Here is a 22408-nt window from a genome sequence, read left to right on the forward strand (position 1 = left end):
AATCTCTTGACTATGCTCATTCAAAAGCTTATGTCTTAATCTAACTTTTGCAACTAGTATCAACCCTGGCAAACACTGGCTTCATAGTATTGCAACTTGATTTATGTGAGAAAATTACCCTTTCTTCATATCACTATTTGTAAACCCCACGGAGCCGAGTAACATAACATATTTTTACAATTATAATACAAAATACTCATGAGTTCTTCTTTTCCTGAGAGGTTTAGTTTCTGCTGACCTTCTTCTTCTTCTTATTCGCATTTCAAGCTTATTGCTTAGCGCACATTAGCTTATTGCGTTCTCTCAACTTAGTGTTCTAAATGCACTTCCACAGTTATTAATTGAGAGCTTTCGATGCCAATATACCAATGCATGAATTTGTATATTGTGTGGCAAGCACAATGATACTCTATGCCCAGGGAAGTCGAGAAAATTTCCAACCCGAAAGATTCCCTCGACCGGACCGGGAATCGAACCCGCCGCCTCCGGCTTGGTAATATCGTGCCTTTACTGACTAGGCTATGAGGCCCCAGTTTCTGCTGTCCGTAATTCATAATTTTTACTAAAAGTTTATGTTTCACATAGATAAATTTCTATGATTCTGGAAGATATGTTTTTAAGATTTTGTAATGCCGAACCTCGATGCGTCATTTCAGTTTTATTTAATTCTGGCGCAGTGAAATTTTTTGAGATCGTTAGCTTGGATTTGGAATTCAAAACATTAAGATATTTGTGGCCGGATATGGCTAGATGAGGCCAGATGTGGCCGGATGTGGCCAGATGTTGTGGGATGTGGCCAGATGTAGTGGGATGTTGTCGGATTGCCCAGATATGGCCGGATGTAGTGGGATGTGGCCGAATGTAGTGAGATGTGGCCAGATGTGTCCAGATGTGGCCGCATGTAGTGGGATGCGACCGGATGTGGCTAGATGCGGCCGTATGTGGTTGGATCTGTAATGTAATGTAATGTAATGTAACCGGATGTGGCCGGTTCTGACCGTATGTGGCCGGATGTAGCGAGATGTGGCCAGATATGGCCTGATACGGCCGGATGTAGTGGAATATGGCCAGTGTGGCCGGATGTGGTGTCTATCCCTGTCAAAATTGTGCAATAAATGTCAAAGTATAATCAGATGTACTGTAAATATATTTGACAACTGGTATGACATATCTAATACAATTAGGTTAGCGAATACCGTTTGCTGAGTAAAAAGTAAATATTTTTCTGTTACCGAACCTGTCCTAATAATATGACAGCAGCTAGAGTAAATGCTCCTATAGTTGCGGTACGTTAGAAGCGTTAGGTTCCTATAGTTATGTATAGAGTCTCGTTAGAAGGTTCGTTAGAAGTGTTAGGTTTCTATAGTTGTGTATGGAATCTCCATACACAAGTATAGGATCCTAACACTTCTAACGTACGGCAGCTATAGGAGCGTTTATTCTACCTGTTTATATTGTTAATGGGGTCTCCCTTAGCTTAGTAGGTAAAGGCGCAGCTACAAAGCAAGAACATCCTGGAGGTGGCTGGGTTCGATTCCCGCTCCGGCCTATGAATTTTTCGGGTTGGAAAATTTCTCATCTTCCCTGGGCATAGAGTATGATTGTATTTGCCACACAATTATACTAATGCAAAATTGGTAGGAGGCATCGAAAGCTCTCAATTAATAACAGTGGAAGTGCATCTAGCACACTAAGTTGAGGGCACGCAATAAGCTAACATGCGATAATCAATAAGCTTGAAAAGCGAAAAAAAGAAGAAGAAGTTATATTGCTATTATTTATTGAAGCTAGGCTGGCAAATTTTAGCAAAGCCAAACCGATGTGTTTCCACGGTTCATATATTTGTTTTAATTTGTCTGGATGATTGTTCACGAAGGAGGAAGATGGGGGTTTAATATATTCAAGAACTGTCCACGTGGTTTGTGGGTAGTCCCTTAGTTGTGAATATGTTGTATGAATGAGCTATCATGAAATGTATGAAAACTAGATCCATGACCCACTTAACTTTGAAGCTCTATTGGAATATAAACTGCTTCGTATAATCATGTTTTGGCGCTTTTTCTACGTAGAACAACATGTCCAACATGTTTATTTCATATGTATAATTTGTGTATAGATAGCAAGTCAAAGCAGTTGAGAAAAGAGAAACATGTTGTCTAGACAGTTTTCTGATAGCACAAATAGTGAGGATAATTAGGGGAGAATAAACAACATTTCTAGTGTGTATTGCCATTGCCCGATGATTGAAGGTTACGATGCCCATTCGCAACATGCTGGACACTGTGTGGTGTTTTTTTATTTGTATCGTTATCCGTTTTGAGCTGTTTATTTTGGCGAAAAAGCGTGTAAAAACAGATGAAAAATGTCTATAGATATATAAAAAGCATGTGTACATGTTTTTAAACTCCGACAAAATCTGATAAGATTATCTAACTAGATTATTCCAAAAGCAGCTCTTTTATGTTGTTATTAATAAAAAAATATGAACAACATTCTGGCACAGTATGTCGTGTAAGACCAGATGGCATTTATTTGATATACCCAAATGCTTCCCCTCCAACCATGTTGGTTAACAAATCAAATACAACCTGCAAGATTTTAAACGCATTCAGATGTATATTTTCTTCTAACGTTGCATAACGTCTTGTTTTCAAATTAAATCACACTAACAAACTATTGCGAACGAGGCGCGATCGAGTTACGAAAATTCAACAAAATATGGCTTCTGGATTCGGCCATCTGAACCGCAATCAGAAGCTGTAGCCGTGGAGGCAAAAACCCTAGTCTGTTTTCACGTCTCTTATTAAACTTTGCTGGTTGTACGTGGTTTGTTGTTACGGCGAACGCGTGCTGTCCGACGCTGCCAATGCAATAATGGTCTGTTTTTCACCGTGGGATTTGCCTTGATTTCAATTGGGGTTCGCGCGAAAATACACTATTTAAGTTAAAAATAGAAACCGAACTTCGAGTCTATTGAAAATTACTGGAGTTTACGATCGAGTGAGCCGCTGTTTGAATAAATTCAGTGTTTAGAGCGATATGTCTGCATAAGTTAATTAATTTTGAATAGCTATTTTTTTGGAAAAGCAAAACATCATGACTTATGCTTTAGCAACCGACAATCAGTCAATCACTCCATAGTGGATCATTTTTGTCTTAAGTGTCAATAGTATTGAGATATTTTTGTGCGATACGATGAAATATTGAATCTTCTTTTTCTTTTGGCTTTTTTCGTCTTCACTGGGACTTAGCCCCGGTTCTCACCTGAGCACTTTAACAATTCTCGATTACTTTTTCGAAGGGACGCATAAGCTTTTATAAACAATGCATTTGATCGACGATTTGGCGTAACTGGTAGCACGTCCACGCATTCTAACACTACTATCAGATAGGGGAAAATTTACCCTACCTTAGCATAGGAGAGCTACCAGTTACGCTAAATCAACGATCAAATGCATTGTTTACAAAAGATGATACGTCTCTTCGAAAAAGTAATCGAGAATTGTTAATTGAGAGCTTCTATCGTACTATTTTTGCATTGTTGAGTGGCAAGTAATATGCCCAGAGAAGTCAACCGGAAAATTCCTAGACCGGTCCGGGAATCGTTACCAACCGCCACCAACGTGGTCTTGTTCTATAGCTGCGCCTTTACCGACTGAGCTAAGGGAGGCCTCAATAATAATTGAGAATACAGTATCAGTAATATATTTTTATTAAAATACATATAAATTGTTACATTTGGATAAATCCGTTACAAAAATGGGTTGCGCAACATTACCCCGAAGGTTGTTTACCCGAACACCATTACCCCGAATTTCATTTAAAAAACCTATAGGGTTAACGCTCCTATAGTTGCCGTACGTTGAAAGCGTTAGGTTCCTATAGTTGTGTATGGAGACTCCGTACACAACTATAGGATCCTAACGCTTCTAACGTACCGCAACTATAGGAGCTTTTTCCCTACCCCATATCTCCGAATTTCGTTTCCCCAAATGACGTGTCTCCGAATGCCATCCTTCCGAAAGCACCCCGTGTCCCGTTAAAATGTATATATATCCCAAAAGGTCATCATAACCCCGAAAATTGATACAGATACCAATTCTTGAATACTTCAACTCTTTAACTCTTTGGTTTTTCTGGTATATATGGCAGCGGGACATTTGGGATAATGTTATATTAGGGGTAATGGGATATTCGGGGTAATGGCGTCCACGGAAATTTCATTCGGTGTAATGTAGCACAATCAAAAAAGGTAATGTGTGGGGTCACACTTAAACTCATTTATTGCTTATAAAGCAAGACATTTCAAAATTAACGGAAATTTAATTTAATTTTCACATGCCGAAGACATTTTTATCAAGATAACTGGTAGCTCTACCAGCATTTAAGAGACAAGTAAAATAGTGCTACGCTTAAACTATCGTTATACCAACGGGTTTAGAAAAAATGTAATTTTGGAAACTTCACTTTTGAGGTTCGCATCTTTGCTGTCGAATTCGGAGGTTTAACGTTTTAGCTATAAATGCTGAGTTTTGTGCCTTTTTTTTCATTTTTTTTATAGTCATTAATACTTTTAAGGTTGATGAGATTTTGGCTAATTTTTACATGAAAAACTTTCATATTTGTCTTCTTTTTGACCTTCTAATTTATTCAAAAAATTTAGTTTTTTTGTAAAGTTACACATACACGCTTCTTGCGGTCCATTTTTGACTTCATTCCATCAAAATAAAATAAATCATTTCATACACTCACATAGCCTGAGAATACGTTACGCTTTATTATTCGTAAGGAACATTCAAAAACAGTGAATTATGAAATTAAAGGCTGCAGCACCAATAAATAAAACAATAAACAGAGTAAATAATGTGTGCTCTTGATGATAGTTAATGCGCATTCTCAAATCTTGATGATAGCAGATTTATATAAAGACAAGCTAATTTAATCTAAAGATATATTTTTTTTAAATCAAACTTGTTTTTCATACGTTTTCCGTGCTGAGTATCAATACTACCGACACTAAGGAGGCAGCTCCCACGCCTGGACCCTACCTATCGACCCATCAACTAATGGACCGGGGACCAACGGCTTTACTTCCCTACCGACTACGCCGACTGGGACTGAACCCGGGCCCTTTGGTCAAACATGTCTCATAAGTAGTAACACACACAAACGAAATAATCAAAGATGTAGAGCCCTTCAGATTAAACCATTTAAAATGTATGTAACATTAAATGTAAAAATCATAATCAACGGTAATACAATTTTATTTACAAATATATGATTTTCCTCGAAAGTTTTCAATTGCTTCACAGCGACATTTCTAAGTGTTAAAAGACAGTTTTCGTGAACAACAAATATGTATATGCATTCTTAGCGGTCAAGAAAATCCAATTATAATCCTTCATACAGCATCTAGTACTTAAAAGGACATTTATCAATACTGTCGCGATGCAACAAAGTGACGTATACGCAACTATGGAAATTTTTATTATTTTTCATATTCAGCAGCACTTTTTGACATAAAAAACTGAACCTTGGATCACCATAGAAAGTTTGTGCTACGAATGTCACTTTATTGAAAAGTGTTGAGTTGAAATCTTTTTTTTTTCTGCGGCAAAACAAAAATTAATTTAGGACCCTAGGTTGCATTTATTGTTTGAAAATATACTGCAATGAAAGTTTTCAAATAGCGGCACCGGTAGTGGTAGTAGTGTAGTAGTAAGCGTGATTACCTCTCACCCCAGCAAGCCTGGGTTCAATCCCAGTCGGCACCGCCGGGATTTTCTGAGGCATAACATGAACCTTACAGAAAATCAAGCACAGGAACATACGAGCAGTCGTTTGAGTTCTGTCACGCGAATAGTTCTTTAACAATTTCTTTGTAGAACCCAAAATTTTAAAGTGGTTTGTTGTACATAATAACAATTAACCATTGTAAACACCTGCAAACGATGTTCTGCAGTACATTGATCATATGTATTTTTAAATTATATATTTGTGTGTGTGTTTGTGTGTGTTCCCTTTAACCCCCACCCCTAGCAGTGTTATTATGGAAGAACTCTCACTACAATTTCGTCATTGTAGACAGCTTTAGTCCAGGAGTTAGAAGGTGATAACTCTATTGCAGATCCAGCAACCCATTTCATAATGTCTGGAGAGTCACGCCCATTCCGAGGTTACTTTCACTTACAATAAGCTCCACATGTATGCATCACCGTTATCAAATGGATATTGATGATACATACACAGTACACTTCCAGGTTCGAAAAAATTCTTTTCAACCCTGGCATGTATTTAGTTTAATTTTGATATTTAATTTGTAAACGTTCGTTAAAATTTGGACAGCTCTCACCATATTCTGCTCTTCCGCCGCCGTTAATTGCTTTCTTTGGAATCCCTTGGGCTTTTTCTCTAACGCTTCGTATTCCATTCCGTGCTTCACCGGCAATTTCCTTCCGTAGATCGTCCTTGGTTGGTTGCTTCTAATATGATTCTGCATTTTTTGGTAGGTTTCATGTTCACCATATGTTATTGAATTGCCATGGTGATCTGGAACGAGGCTCACGTCCAAAGTCGCTGGTCCACCGAGCGCTCCGTGTGGAGAATGAAAGAAATACAAAAGGAATCAGTTTCAAGAAGTGTCAGTTTCATCAGATTCCTCAACTAACCATACTCAAGCAAAGTAAGAATATACAAGCTATATTGCGACTATATGGTTACTTGGGTACTCATATGGTCGTCAGAATGGTTCATCGGTTGCGAAGTGAAGTATTTTTCTCAATGTTTTGATTTTATCCTAACGTTACCTCAATGTTATATCACAGACAAGCAGACACAATACATTGAACATTTATCATTGTAAACCCTACCGCCATCTGTCGTATACACTATGATGGGCAATACACTCAACAGATGGTTGTAGTGTGTAAACTTCAAACGCTAGGGAATTGATTATGTGCACCACAAGTGGCAGTACTACCAACTAAGAAACATTTAAATTGACCGTTAAAAATGATTTTAGTGAACGTTTTAGGAGTGTTATGTCTGCTTGTCTGTGATCATACCTTCACTATCGCAACTTCGGGTAATCTGCGAAAGTACTTGCATTTTTCTCAGGCACTTTTGATCTAACTGCAATTACTCTCTCATACTCGAAATGAGCTACGACCAAATTGGCACAACGACGCCCTATACGCTCTCTGACCGAAGCGCAGGGGTATTTTTAAATTATATTTGGTTCAATAAATCAATGATAAATATAAGTTTTCAACTTATTCATTCAATTCTGAAAAATGTGATATATGCGAAACATTTCTCGTGATGAAACCGAGAGTGATATAAACGGAAGGTGAAAAAAGAATGATTAAACGGAAATTCCACTATGAATGTATCATGAATATCAGATTCTTCACACTTCCGTGTCTAACATCAGGTATCAAAATGGGAATGAGTCTAATAGCGCTTTGCGCTATTTTCCACCTATCCGCATTATGTGTGTACCATTCGTTGTTTAACATCATGTAAAAGTTCTCAACTATCGAACTACGTATCGTCAACGGATTGAAGGTTATTTCCACCCGAAGCGAGTTTTTTTGGTGGAAAGCGCACACGAAACTCTTCCAAGACATCGATTTTTCTTACCAACAAGAAGTGGGTTATACCGCCCCTGTTTTTAGGGGTGTAAACATGCATCGTTTCTAGATTGTCAAGCGATAGGTCGCATTTACTGCTACAAACTTTCGTGTCAAGCGGTCGTAACTCCGAAACTAACCGTGAAATTCATCTTTAATATCCGCCCTTTCCTTTCTGTACCTTCTTGCAGATATATAGATAAAACATCTTCCCTCGCACCCCCGCGCCACCAATCAGAAATGGCGTCCCCACTGCCAACGAGGACTATGCCTCCACCACCTCCACCAAAGCCCCATAAGTCACCGACATTAAATGGGGCTGACAGAGGACACATTTACCAGAATAACAATATAAACAACAACAACAACGAACCGATTCAGAACGGTGGTAAAACCAACTACACGGTGCCATTCGGTGCCAGTAATCCGTCGTTGCCGCCCGAGAATGAACAAGTAGTGATGACACCCCGTGGAAAGACCGCCAACTCGACGGTGCTGCTCATTGAGCGCAAGCTGGTGCAGCAGGTCGGTGACAGGACCCACGTGGCCGGCGGTGACCATCGAGGAATTATCATCAACAAGGATGCTGCCTCAGGTTAGTGGTGTTGAAGATTAGGTAAATGTAGGTTGTGTTAGTCTCTAGAATTTGTTTCATGAACTGATATTTCCCAGAAGAAAAAAATTCCATAAAAACAATTAATTTTACTGTTATTGCAACCATGATTTTTACTGCGAAAACATTGCACTTTTATTCATTACCACAGTAAAACAAAAATTATTAACATAAAATTTACAATGAAATTTATTGTAGTGTTAAATAAATGGTTACTTATTTTCCGAATATTTGTGAAATTTTTAAATCAGTAAGTACACTCAATTCTGATTGCACGCGATTTTTTTTCTGTTCTTCTGCGTAAAAGTTGATAGAATTCACGAATGACCGCTATTTTGATTACTTTGTCTTACTACTTCGAATTTTTGGTGGCACGATTCTCAGAAACTATGTAGATTTCGTAATCACTCTTTTACTGCAGTGCAGCATACATGTGATCACAATTTCCTGCACGTAATCTTTATAGTTTCTGAGATTCAAAATAGTGGCCATTTATGGATACTATCAACTTTCACCTTAGAACAACTTGTTTCAAAAACTCACAAAATTGAAAAAAAATATAGTGTTTAAAAAAAACTGTTCCTATCCTACACACTTAGAAAAAATTACCGACTTCGGTAATTCATTTACCGAATTCTCAACAGCTGAACGATCGGTAATGTTTTCGGTAATCGAGAACATTACCGAAAAATCTGTAAACTGAATCAGCAAAATTAGCTGTCAAATTAACCGAATGATCGGTAAACCTTACCAAAAAAAAAAAAAAACAAGCTTGATTTGTAATTGATTTTACCGGAGAACTGTCATTTTGGAGTCGATATGTAAAATGAAAAGTTTTGCCGGTGCCGGTATAAAATCTTTCTTTTTTATGTGGCCATTGATGTGTCGGTGCAGTATGGTAACATAACCTGGAACTTGCAACCGACAGAAAAAACAAGCAACAGTATTGGCCATCTGTAACAATGGGTATTTATTTAGATAACTAACTATCATTACTTACGGAAAATATCTACGATTCGCTCATCTTGGTGCTGCAGCTGGTCCATAACAGCCTCCATCATTGCACTTTTTATTTTTCACAAGCTTCCACTTACAAACTTTTTTTAAGAAGGTCGAAAATCACAATAGGGCGAATTTGACGTTTCTCGCTGGGAAAACTACCGAACTCGGTAATGGAACGGTTTGTGTACCGAAACATCAGTAAAATATTTCACCGAAGTCAATGATGAAGCTGATTTGAAGATCTGCGGTCATTTTTTTTTACCGTTTTCGTTGAATTGAAATGAAGTCACCGAAGTTCGGTAATTTTATTTACAGTTTTCAGCAATAGAGCGAAAACATAACAAAACATTTGTAATTTTTAGGATTACCGACCTAAAACGGTATTTTTTTTACCGAACGCAGAGTCTGTTTAAGTGTGTACATACACACTAATCCAGGCCTCCGTCATTCTGTAAATTTTGAACTACAGAACTGTTCGGTAAAAGTTTGAAAATCAGTGAAAAATCCAATTATCAAAAAATTTATCCCGAATTTGTACAGAAGTTGTTAATTTTACCCCATTTATTGATGAAAAATAAAATTTATAAATTTTCTTGATTTCTCACGTGTAACGGTCATTTGAAAATTTTACCGAGTTGTTCTGCTGTTCAAAAACCCGGTAAATTCCTACCGACTTCGGTGATCTGATTTAAGTGTTTAAGGGCGAAATCGAAGGAAAAACCACGTCAAAACAGAACTGAGGGTATTTAGACCAAACGATTATTTTAGATGTTTAAAAACACACTACTCCTGTACCCTTGCTGAAATATGTAAACAGCAGAATTCTTAATATTTTTAGAGTTATTTGGCAGGAGCAAAAAAAAAAAACATTATTATTTTCCATTTCATTCCGATTAGCATTCGATATCCATGGCAGATAAGTAATTTGACTACAATGTGCAGTCTTCATCAGTGTCATTCCCGGTGTGGTGTACACGTGCAAAAATACTTGCGACTGTGATGTGAATCAGTGTGAAATCTGATCTGAAGAGAGCTCCAAGGTAATACCGATACAATACAATTCCAAGCAAATCCAATTCTGAGGATTGTTCAGTACAAATCTTGGCAGAATTTGAAACTTTTGTCACACACAGTTTAATGGATATTCCTTGCAGAAGGCTTAAGAAGAAATTTCCTAGTTTTTTTTTTTTGTAAAAATCTCAATTCTAATTAAATTTGAGTAGCATTTCACGGGATTAAATTTTAAGGAGATTTTCAAGGGAATACCGAAAAGAATTCTGAGGAAATTCCAAAGACAATATTCAGGGAATTTTGAGAAGAATTTCAAGAAAACTCTGAGCGAAATTTCAAGGTAATGTTTAAGTTACTTTTGGAAACAAAAATATATACTAGTGTAATAGGATGCTTCATTAACTCTTGATTCCACTTATGAATATTTCAGGTGGACAAAAAGGCGAACTAAGACTTTGACGTCTAAGTTTTTCCACATTTATATCGCTGTTGCTTCACGCTTCTAGAGCGTAAATTCTAGAGGGCACCTATATCTGTAACAGTAACCAGTTCGATTTTGTTTGCTAACCTGGTTAAAATGTCATATTTAATTATAAAGATAAATCGTCCAGTTCAAACCCTTGTAGGGGTAAGAGGTGGGACCATAATCATCATCATCATCAACAACTCGCGTGAACTATTGAGAATTCGAAGTTAATTTGTAAGAGTTCTGCAGAATATTCCAAAGTTAATATCTAATAAAAATATCTCAAGAATAAAGGGTGATACGGTCAAAATTTGGTCAAGGGAAAACGCGTGTAAATAGGTGAAATCGTTTATTTAAAAAAATCAAATTAAATTTCTTTTTCAAGTTCAATTAGTATAAAATTCAGGAAAAATATTCAGTTAGGCTTCCGCTTTTCCAAATCCGAATTGCCGGGCCTTACGCTTGACCCCTGCCATCAGATTTTGTACAGCCACCTTGTCCACCTTCTTCGCCGCAGAAAGCCAGTTTGCCTTGAACTGCTGCTCGCCCTTAGCAGTTTTTTTGGTCTTCTTTAGGTTCCGCTTGACAATAGCCCAGTATTTCTCAATTGGGCGGAGCTCTGGCGTGTTGGGAGGGTTCTTGTCCTTGGGAACCACCTGCACGTTGTTGGCGGCGTACCACTCCATGGCCTTTTTACCGTAATGGCAAGATGCAACAACCGTGTTTCTTCAGGAAAGGCAGCAGACGTTTATTCAAACACTCTTTCACGTAAATTTCTTGGTTGACAGTCCCGGAAGCTATGAAAATGCTGCTTTTCATGCCACAGGTACAGATGGCTTGCCAAACCAGATATTTCTTTGCGAACTTTGACAGTTTCATGTGCTTGAAAACATCTGCTACCTTTCCCCTTCCTTTTGCCGTATAAAACTCCTGTCCCGGAAGCTGCTTGTAGTCGGCTTTGACGTAGGTTTCGTCGTCCATTACCACGCAGTCAAACTTCGTCAGCATCGTCGTGTACAGCCTCCGGGATCGCGCTTTGGCCGTCGTATTTTGTTTATCATCGCGATTTGGAGTCACTACCTTCTTGTAAGTCGATAGTCCGGCTCGTTTTTTGGCTCGATGCACGGTTGTAGACGATACACCCAGCTTATTTGCGGCATCTCGGAGAGAGAGGTTAGGGTTTCGCTTGAAACTACCGGCAACTCTCTTTGTCGTCTCAGCGGCTTCCGGTTTTCGATTTCCCCCCGATCCAGACTTCATGGCTGTCGACAAACGTTCCCCAAACACTTTAATTACATTTGTAACGGTTGATTTGGCAACTTTTAGCGATTTTGCCAACTTTGCGTGCGAGTAGCTCGGATTTTCGCGATGCGCGAGCAAAATTTTGATACGCTGCTCTTCTTGCTTGGACGGCATTTTGAAAACTGAAGAGTGAATTCCAAAATCAAAATAGGAGCAACATTCTACACACACACACCTTCAAAATGAGGGGTGTTCAGGTTTTTTAAATGCAGAATTGAAAGAAATACGTCAAGTTGATATTGACCAAATTTTGACCGTATCACCCTTTAACAGAAAGGATCATAAGATTATTAGGAAAACTATAAGTAGAGTTCCAAATAAATTATATTAGTAGCATTTTTCTGAGGAGTGGAATGCCTACTGCCTAATCATTCCACTGAGCTTCAGAGCTTGTGAGCGAAGGGGAATAAAATTAGAGTGAGGTTTGCTGCCATTCATGTTCATGTTTTCTATTACACGCTCTTTTTTTTTCCTCTGTTCGGGACCTAACACTACACGCTCTTACTCTCACTCTGGTGAACTCTGAGCTTCTTGCGTCGAACAAAAAAGTCATCCGGAGTCTCGAAAAGCGCACCTCACGTCTAATCATCCTCGACGAGTTTTTGTTTACTTTTTCCATATTCCTGCCGCCAGCCGCCACTCACTCGAGGTGAGGGCTGGCTAAACTCGCAGGACAAGAGTGTTTTAAAACCTCCAGTGAGTTTGAGGAGTTTCAGCAAGCCTGTCGATAGGTAGGGTCCATGTGTGGGAGCTGCCTCCCTGGCGTCGGTAGCATTGGTACTCAGTACGGAAAACAAATCAAAGAAGAAAAAAAAACCCATTATCTGGGATTTTGAAAAAGAAACTTTAGGACTTTAAGAAAAAGTTTTTGAGACCTCATGTTTACTTATAATTTTCAAGATCCCGGTCTCGGAAAATCAATTCATGTTCTGAGGGTTGAATTTTTTCTTGAAAATCTGAGGGTCTAATAAAAAGTGAGATTTGTTATCTCAGACTTGGAGAAAAATTCGATACACAGGAAGTTGAAACAATTCGAAGAGAAATTTCCTAGATTCTGTAACATAGCACTTGACGTGACCTAAAGTAAATTTTCAATAACTTTTTTACACAAAAGTCGAATCGATTTGCGGTCTAAAATTATACTGCATAGTTTGTTCAAATTATTTATTTATTTATTTAGTTGCACGTTGATTGTGTTCAAAGTTTCATATATGGATAATATTGAGCAGTGCGTGAATATTTGACAAACACATTAATGGTTTTTTTTCCCTTTTTACATTTTTCCATACAAAACCCACTTATTTTCTTCTTATGAGACTAGCTAAGCCTATTAGTACAGACGTTGTTACTTGGGATGCAAGGCGTTACTGACTTTCTACTCTACTTTTCAGGTCAAAGCACAGAACGCAGCCCTGCTCAGCTTAGCCTCGAGTTTCGTGTATTTCTAGTCAGTGCCAACACTGGCCAGCATTCGCAAGAATCCCGTAAAATTCGTTTCTGGTTCCGTGACTGGCTACAGGATGGTGAAGTGCAAGCACACGTGGCACAGGACTTTTTTCGCGAGCTCGTTAGCCCGAAAGAATTCCCCAGAGGTAATTTGACGTGATATAGGCGTGATCGAGCTTTTAACACTGTTATGTTTACGGCAACAATTTACAGACTACGTTGGATTCATCAAGAAAATTATGAAGCAACTACAGAAAGGATACAACGAGATACAGGCAATCGAAGTGGAACTTCGAATACTGGAGCAGACTTCAGCGCCACCTTCACGACCACGTAAGTTATTTATAATTGTATTATCTTAAACGTCTCTACTTTACCTATCTTTAATTTTGAAAATTTCAATATAAAGCTCGTCCTGGCCATGTGATATTTTGCTACGGTAATTGTAATAAAGCTTTCGACTCCAACCATAACAGTTGTGGCAAAGCGCTAGGTAACGACGGTGGTGGTGGTGTTAAAAGTAATTCCAATAGCATACATCCCTCTCCAGTTCATCAACTTGCTGAAAAAGAACCGATTATTCCAACCGGTGAGGTCATGATGAAGAACCTTTGGCTCGAAATCTATAACAACAGTCTAACCGATGTGCAGCGTGGTGTTGTCTCCGTCAGATCCTAACAAATGTTGTCTGCGACTATAAATCTAACCTCCCCACGCATTGGGTCTGTGTTTGTTGTTTGACACGTTGTGGTGACGATATTAACTGATTTACTGTTTGCCTGTTTATTCTACTGTGTACGTCTCCATTAATCATTATTGGTACGAATATGGCGAATTAGCTACAAAACAACCATCAAGGTAGATTTTGCTTGCCGCTTTGCTAAAGCAAGAATCTTGGTAAAAATGTTTCCTTAAGACAAAGCGAACATGATCTTGCATAAGAATGCTTAGGCCACATCATTTTTACTGTAATTTGAAGTAATAATAAAGAATATGATAGAGAATTTGTGGTGTAAAATTCATTACCTTTTGTTAGTTACTATCTTTAGTTAATCAATTGAAGATTGAGAAAATTTATCATATTTCAAGCCACAATACCATTGCTAATTTCAAGGCCCAAAATACCACGATAAATTGGGTTACTAGCCCTGTACTACCCAGTTTTGGTTGAAGTTGTTTTTATATTTTTAATTCCTTTAATTTAATGCAGTGGTGACAATATCCTTTTTTTATTTGTATTTTTGTTCGATTGTCATATTTTATGTTATGTTGCGTTCTGTTTCACATATTCATAATGAATAAAGCCATTTGAACTGAACTTGTAGCAGGTGTTACAAGTTGGCCTTTAAAATAAAATAGAAAACATGTTCTGATATATTCAGGAACAATATGGAAAATAGGCGTAAATGGTTTTTGTAAACAATGACTTCGATTGTCAATTTCTAGTGACTGCCAGCGTATACCTCCATCAAGCAGTAGGGCTAAATTTACACTACTTGATGGTAGTGTTAGTTTGCTTGGGCAAACTAGCGATTATGAAAAAAAAAAATGACGATTGAAGATATCATTTACAGCTAGGGTAAATCTGCCAGTTTTTGGCCCTATCCTAAATTTCAATTTTGTTCATTCTTTACAAAAAAAATTTCGATGCGAAGGTAAACATTTATTTAGCCTTATATCACGCAAATAAAATAACGAAAATTTGATTTAGGCCCTAGTGCAATAACTGGTACACTTAAACTATTTGACAATTTTGTTCTTGAATTAAGTGTTGATCATATTTGATCCTATTATAAAATACCTTTTAACTAGGGTCAATAGATCATTTTTTATCAGAAAACGGTAAAAATTTCCTTTTTTATCACATTATTTTTGAAAACCAGCAGTGGTGTTCAGGTTACAAAAACTTCATACGTGGAGATGTAGTAGATGATGGTCTCAAATATTTACTTTGGATCCCCTTCATCTCTCTGTAGTTCTGTACATTTCTTCTGTCATCGTTTTTGTGCACTGGGAACATATACGAGAATTTCTATGCCTATCTATGCTAATCTCTATGCCTACCTAGCTCGAAACCTGGCTACGCCCTTGCCAATGATACATGTTTTATATCCACCAGTACATAACATAGCTATTGTAAAGTGTTCTACACATCACAAATAATAAATAACTTGATTTTTAAATCTATTGGTTGTGGTACGGCCTTATGACCAGAAATGCTAAACCATCATGAAACATATCAAGTCACAAGAGAATTGGAGAATATAATTAATAAAATTCATAACGAGGATCCAAGTTGCCAGAATCTGACTTAGGACAAAACACATCATTCAGCGGTGCCGGTGGTGTAGTGGTAAGCGTGATTACCTCTCACCTAAGCAGGCATGGGTTCAACCCCAGTCGGTCGGCGCTGCCGGGATGTTCTGAGGCATAACATCTCTGATCACGCCTTCCTTCGGAAGAGAAGTAAAGCCGTTGGTCCCCGGTTTATGAGTTGATGGGTCGATAGGTAGGGTCCAGGTGTGGGAGCTGCCTCCCTGGCGTCGGTAGCATTGGTGCTCAGCACGGAAAACAAGATCGACGGAAAACAAATCAAGGAAAAAACGCATCATTCAGCACATCAAATTACATTAGAATTCGAGAACAATATTGAATACTCACACACTCGGGTCACATTTATATTGGAGAAAGTTGAAATCAATTTTTCAACGGGCCAACCCCCACTCTTTCGTGTATAGAACTGGTTCAGTAAATTCATTATGCTCAGAATTTCAGCACTTGTAGGTTAAACTATGGTCTCATTTAAGAACTGTTGAAGTGCATATGGAACACTGAAAATAAAAGTTCATATTTTTCACGGGCACCCAGTCCCACATCCATACAGGGTTGTTGCTATGACGATATGATTCATTCATTGGCCACCCTGCGAAAGGCTCCTTAACTTTGTTGGTTGTTTACGTTTGGACGCGAACGAAATCCTATATCTTAGGTCATTGCTTGTTTTCGTCTGGACCAGGGATCAGGTCAAATTTTGGTCGACTTACGCGATTTTGATTAAAGTTCGCGTAGATTTGGCGTACTTTTAATTTATAGTTCGCGCGGATTTGGCGCGGATTTCATTTCAAATTTCTCGTAACCCTGCTTATGTCTTTAGGTGAGAAAACCACTTTCTGAATGTTTCAGCTATTTTTTAAGGAAAACGGGCTAGCGCTTTTATGTTTATTTACACCAAAAATAGTTTTCATGTACCTTCCATTGATTTTAATCCATAATCAAAATTAACATTAATGCGATCACATTTGTTTTATATGATTTTTCATATGAACTTCATCGGCTTCATAATATTCATGTATTTAGTGGTGGGATTTTCAGCTATGTGAACACAGGAAAGCTATATGAAATTCACATGGATTTCATCCATTAGATAAGTGATAATTTAGAAAATATCTCAATAAACATGCAGTATTAGCAAAATTGTTACGTAGGCAGTTGCACGAAGTAGGCGTTCGTAGGACGAAAATCTAGCAAAGATAGGATTAACACTGGTTACTGTTTGAGTCCTGGCGGCAGTGGCAATCAGCTTACATCGTTACTTACACTAACCAGGAAATCTTCGACATGCATGCCACGGGATACCAGGGTTGTTCTTGCCGGGTTGTCCTTGCTACGTCAGCCGCACACAGCTCCAAGCGAGGTAATGTGATCTTCTGCAAGGGTGCGACTCGAGATTTTGAAGCGAGGAGTTCAACACGAACCTTTCCTGAAGAATCTACACATCGAACATAAGTACACGCCCCGTACGCTGATTCCAAAGCAACGGAGAACGTATGCAGTTGAGTCATTAACTTCGGCAGCAGTGCGTACCAGCTGACGCTGATATTGAAGATCTTCGGTACATGATTCACGAATTCTTCCCAGGATGCTGCAATAGAATCCGGCACGATGTTTCCAATCACACGGAAGTAGCCACAGTCGTTGCATCAACATCTTTCCCTTGATGACAATCGGTGATATCAATCCCAAAGGGTCGAATAGTTGTGAGATTCCGGAGAGGATTGAGCTTTTTTTCGGAGGACTGCTGTGCTGAAGGATCTTCGAATCAAAGTGGAAATTTGCAGTCTCTGGCTCCCAAAAAATTCCAAGGGCTTTTACCGTTTCGTCTTCGCCGAACTTAATCGATGACTGCGTACCTATTTCGTCGGGTGATAGACCTGCGAGGACTAGTAATTGATTGGATGCCCAGTACGAAACCGTCTTTCGCCAGGAGTTTAGTGCTCCTTCCTCAGTTGGATAGCTTCTTCGATTGACTGCGCTCCGCCGATGAAGTCGTCTACATAGAAGTTTTTCCTCAAAGCGGGTCCACCGAGTGGATGTGCACCGCCCTCATCACTAGAAAGCTGCTGCAGCGTTCGTGTTGCAAGGAAGGAGGATGAACTCAAGCTATATGTAACCGTCAACAATTCGAAGATTTCGATTGGATCCGCCGGTCAAATCGCCACAGCATTCTATGGAGCAGTGCATCAGCCGCGTGGACATAGACTTGCCGATACATTTTGGCGATGTCACCAACCAATGCCACGAAAAATGTGCGGAATCGATGAATTATGGATAGGTGATCGTCCTGTACCACGGGACCTACTAACAGCGCTTCGTTCAGGGAGAAGCCTGTAGTAGTCTTAGCAGATGCATCGAAGACGACGCGTACCTTCGTTGCCGTGCTTGTTTCTTTCACCACTGGGTGGTGTGGGAGATAGTATGCACCGGAATGATGTCCTTCGTCCTCTTGAACACGTCGCATATGCCCAAGGGAGAAGTATTCTGTCATGAACTTGTGGTATTCGGCCTTCAATTCTGGAAGTCTTCGTTACAGGAGATTGAAACGGTGGAGTGCTATTGACTTGGAGTCGCCGATCAGCTCTTTGAAGTTGGACCGTCGAGGCAAGTGTACTATGTAACGCCCATCTGTATTCCTCGAAGTGATCGACGAGAACAGGTCCTCGCATTGCTTTTCCTCACGCGAGTAATTGGACCGGACTTGTAGTTCTTCGACCTTCCAAAATCGTTCGACACTTTCTTCGAGATTGAACAGAGATACGGCCACAATGGAGCAAGGAGGATTCTGTTCTACGGAAGGTATCTTGCCATGGAACCAGAAACCAACCATCCAAAGACGCTATCGACAAGCATAGGAAAAGATTCGGCTAAGTTGATTCGGTTTGCCGTCTAGAACAATGAGAAGAAATACTCAATTCCCAGAATCATGTCGATCGGAGCACGCTTTTGTAATTGGGGATCGGAAGAATCAGGAACTCGGCATTCACGGAGAAATTTCTTTTTCTGGACTGGATCTGGGCGTACACGGATTTTTGAGGTTGTTCACCGATTCCTTGAATGAGGACGTTTGTCGTTGGGATGCTGAATCTAGCAGAGCTCTAGCGAAATGCTCCTTGCCATAGCGATCAATGACCACCACAATCGCTGTCAGCATAAAAATGTTTTTCTCGACCGTTGGAAAGACTGTTGGTCTGGTAGCTGTTTTCTGCCGGTTGGATGGATGTGACAGCGGAGAGCACAGAAGATGTGGACTCGTCACCTACAGCAGCCACATTTACGTTGGTAGACACCCGGGTGGCATTGCCAGATCCGGATGTGCTTGCATTATCACCAAAGCCGGAATGGAGGAGAGAATGGTGACGTCGCCTGCAAAGTCTGCACGTGTATTTCGATGTACAGTTTCTTGAAAAGTGATCACCCCGGAAGCCGTTCAAGCAGAGTCGATTTGCGTTGACCAAAGCCAGTCGATCAGCTGCACTCATCCTCCCAAACTACATACACTTCACCAATGGGTGGCGCTGCTCGCAAGCAAAGCACTTGCTCGGACTATCGACTGCTGTTACAAACGACGATTTCACCCGGTACGCTTTCGAAGTTGTCGAAACATGAGGGGACGTGACGTACTGCTGCGGAGCTTGAGCGTGATTCACCGCAATGGATACCAGGACACGGATGCGCCGGTGCAGGAATTCAATGAGCGCATCGTACGTTGCATTCTCGCTCGAAGCTGCATGATCCTCCCATGGCTTGAGAGTTTCGTCCGGAAGACGAACGCACAACTAATGCTCCAACATTGTGCTCCAAGTTGCCACTGATTCTCCGAGCTGCAGGGACTTTGGTATGCAGCTCGAAATCTTCGGCGATTCCATGCAATTAAGTAGTCGTTTCCTTCATCATTCGTTGGATCTCTAACATCGCCTGCAGGTGTCGCTTCTTGAGGAGGTATTGATTCGCATATCTGCTCACCAGTGCTTGCCAGGCCAGTGGATAATTGGCAGCACAAATTGCAAATGACTTGATGACCTGAGCAGCTTCTCCAGTTACCGATGACTTCAGGTAATGGAACTACTGTGTATCCGAAACGTCCTGATTCGAGTGGATCAACGCCAAAAAAAGTGTCGTGGAAAGCCAACCACTCCTTGTAATCGCCGTCGAATTCAGGCAAAGTGATCGTTTGTAGCTTGAGACCCTTGAGACTTGAGGAAACTGTAGGGGTTGAGGATTAAAAGCACTACCAGAAGGAGTAGGCAACTGCAGTTTAGACAATAGACCAGCCTTTATTCAAAAAAATTGACTTTCAAAGCCGGCCCGTATTTGAGAATTAAGATTTATACCTGCACTTTCCTCCTTAACGCATTCCAGAGTCACTTGTATGTCCTCAAGGTCTAGCTGGATGGTATCCAGATTTCCAATCCGCAGATGTACCTTTCATCTTGGTAGGCTGTCAGAAATTGCTCGGATCGGCCTAGCGAAGCCAAAAGTGTAGTACGTCGTAGCACCAACTGACGCTTTTCCTGCTCGTCCACCATTTAGGAGGGCACACACGTACGCCGACGATGGTGTGATAAATGGAAGTGACCGTTTTCAGGATCTAGAAAGAATCGATGGCCAACGCCCTCGGTTGGCTTCAGTTGCCGTTGTAGCTAGGAATTGTTGCTTGGTATCAACCACCAGAGTAGTCAGAAACCATGCCAGCCAATTGCCAGTGCGGATGGCTGAAGCGTTGTTGTCCGCGATCGCACTCACTCGCGAGCAATTCTAGTCACGGCACCAATTTGTTGTGACGAGAGGAGATCACAAAATCCGTACCTGGGCCTCGGGCTAATCCTGCAGTTTGTTCACTCCGTTTCGGATACACACGAACTCTAAGCAGGCAAAGACCTTCGGTATAATTAAACTTTACTTTTTATTCAGGTGCGACGAATCGTCGACGATGGATAAACGAAACAGAACTGACACGGCCGGAGTTTCTAATTGGAGTGTCTGATCTTCCTACTCTACACGGAAGAAGTTTGCATGTAGTTTCTATTGGGAATGCACATAATATTTTTCCATTAACAAAACCAATGATATCTATCTGAATTTCACATAACATGCATGTAATCACATGAGTTCTATATGATAAATCACTTAAATTTCATTTGACACATAAGGTTCATGTGAGTTTGTGGTGCAATTCCCAATTAGGGGCTGTTCATAAACTACGTAGACAGTTTAAGGGGGGGTCTACGTAGGGGGGGGGGTCTACGTAGGGGGGGGGTCTACGCAGGGGGAGGGGGGTCAAGAAACCCAAAAAACTGTCTACGTAGTTTATGAACAGGCCCTTATGATATCACATGAAAGTTATGTGAAATTCTAATGAATATTTTCCATTGGATATGTGATTTATTCTTTAAGTGTACGCTGCCAAGGCGAACAGAGCCGAGATAGCTTACCGTTGCTGTGAATGTGTGTTGTTTTTCTGTTGATTTATATCGAGGGGTTCGACTCACCGTGCGTCGCGAATATCTTTGGTGCAACAACAAATGCAGGGTTGTTACAACAGGCGCGGATTTTGCGAATTTCGCGGATTTCGCGATTTTCGCGGATTTGTCGCGGATTTGAACTTTCAGTCGCGAAAATCGCGGAAACATTAAATGATGTCGCGAAAATCGCGAAGGGACTGATGTGCTGTCACAAAAAAATGTGAAATTCATTGTAACCTTTCCGTCCCGGATGATTTTGCTGTCATCAATTTTGTTGTTCATTTGACTCTCCATTTTTTACCGGTTCAAACCAAACACCCTGTAAATAATCGAAAAATTATCTCAATTCCATAAGTCACACCGGATTTACACGGAAATATCCTGAGGTCTGTCAAATGTGAGACATTTTCCTTTTTTTCCAATATGAACATAGCAATTTTTCGTTGTCAAATCATAAACGAATCGTATATAAGCGAGTAATCGCCATGTATACCGGATATTCTAGGTTCTCCAAATCGTCCTGGAGTTCAGTTGATTTGTTCTACTATATCAACCAAGACTGCAATAATGTCTGTAGTATCGAAATAAGTCCAAACAGATTCAAAGTGTCTATGTGGATTGTACCCGACCTATACGACTTACGTATACAAGATGTTTAGGTTCTGAAATCATTCTGTAGATCAGGTTATTTTTCTACTAGATCACCCAAGACTAATTCAATATCTGTAGTATCGAAATATGCCCGAACAAATTTGCAGTGTCTATGTGGATCATGCCAAATGTTATAGGATTTCCAAATCGATATTTACAGATATTATCCTAGTCTATGTTGATCTACTAAAACAAATTATCTGAACTACAGACGATTTGGAGAACCTAGATCATCTGGTATACGTGGAAATAATTAAACATTATCCATATAGACACTATGAATCTGTTTGGACATATTTTGATACTACAGACTTCATCCCAGTCATGGTTGATCTAGTTGAATAAATCATCTGAACTCCAGAACGATTTCTTCTTCTTCTTATTCGCATTTCAAGCTTATTGATTAGTGCATAAAGACTGGACTCGGAAAAAATGCTACACTTTGTTTTGGGTGTAACTTTTTATCGCGTGGGTAAAAATTAATGAA

At 39.8% G+C, this 22408-nt stretch overlaps 1 protein-coding gene across 4 annotated transcripts in view; it reads left to right on the plus strand.

The window, feature by feature from the left end:
• Positions 1–22408, plus strand: part of LOC135710631 (uncharacterized) — a 52402-nt gene that overhangs the window by 21503 nt on the left and 8491 nt on the right. For 2 of the 4 annotated variants that reach the window (XM_065233248.1, XM_065233249.1), the window contains exons 2-5: positions 7823–8226; positions 13417–13617; positions 13685–13804; positions 13881–14060. In XM_065233248.1, coding sequence (XP_065089320.1) covers positions 7872–8226; positions 13417–13617; positions 13685–13804; positions 13881–14060 — 856 coding nt within the window. In that variant the 5' untranslated portion in view covers positions 7823–7871. The remainder of the gene's footprint in view (positions 1–7822; positions 8227–13416; positions 13618–13684; positions 13805–13880; positions 14061–22408) is intronic. The other 2 variants (XM_065233250.1, XM_065233251.1) reach the window with 1 other exon arrangement.

The sequence above is a fragment of the Ochlerotatus camptorhynchus genome, unplaced genomic scaffold (assembly GCF_037179485.1).
Source record: "Ochlerotatus camptorhynchus isolate MF236.1 unplaced genomic scaffold, CSIRO-AGI_Acam_v1.1 ptg000394l, whole genome shotgun sequence".
In the NCBI taxonomy this organism is placed as follows: Eukaryota; Metazoa; Arthropoda; class Insecta; order Diptera; family Culicidae; genus Ochlerotatus; species Ochlerotatus camptorhynchus.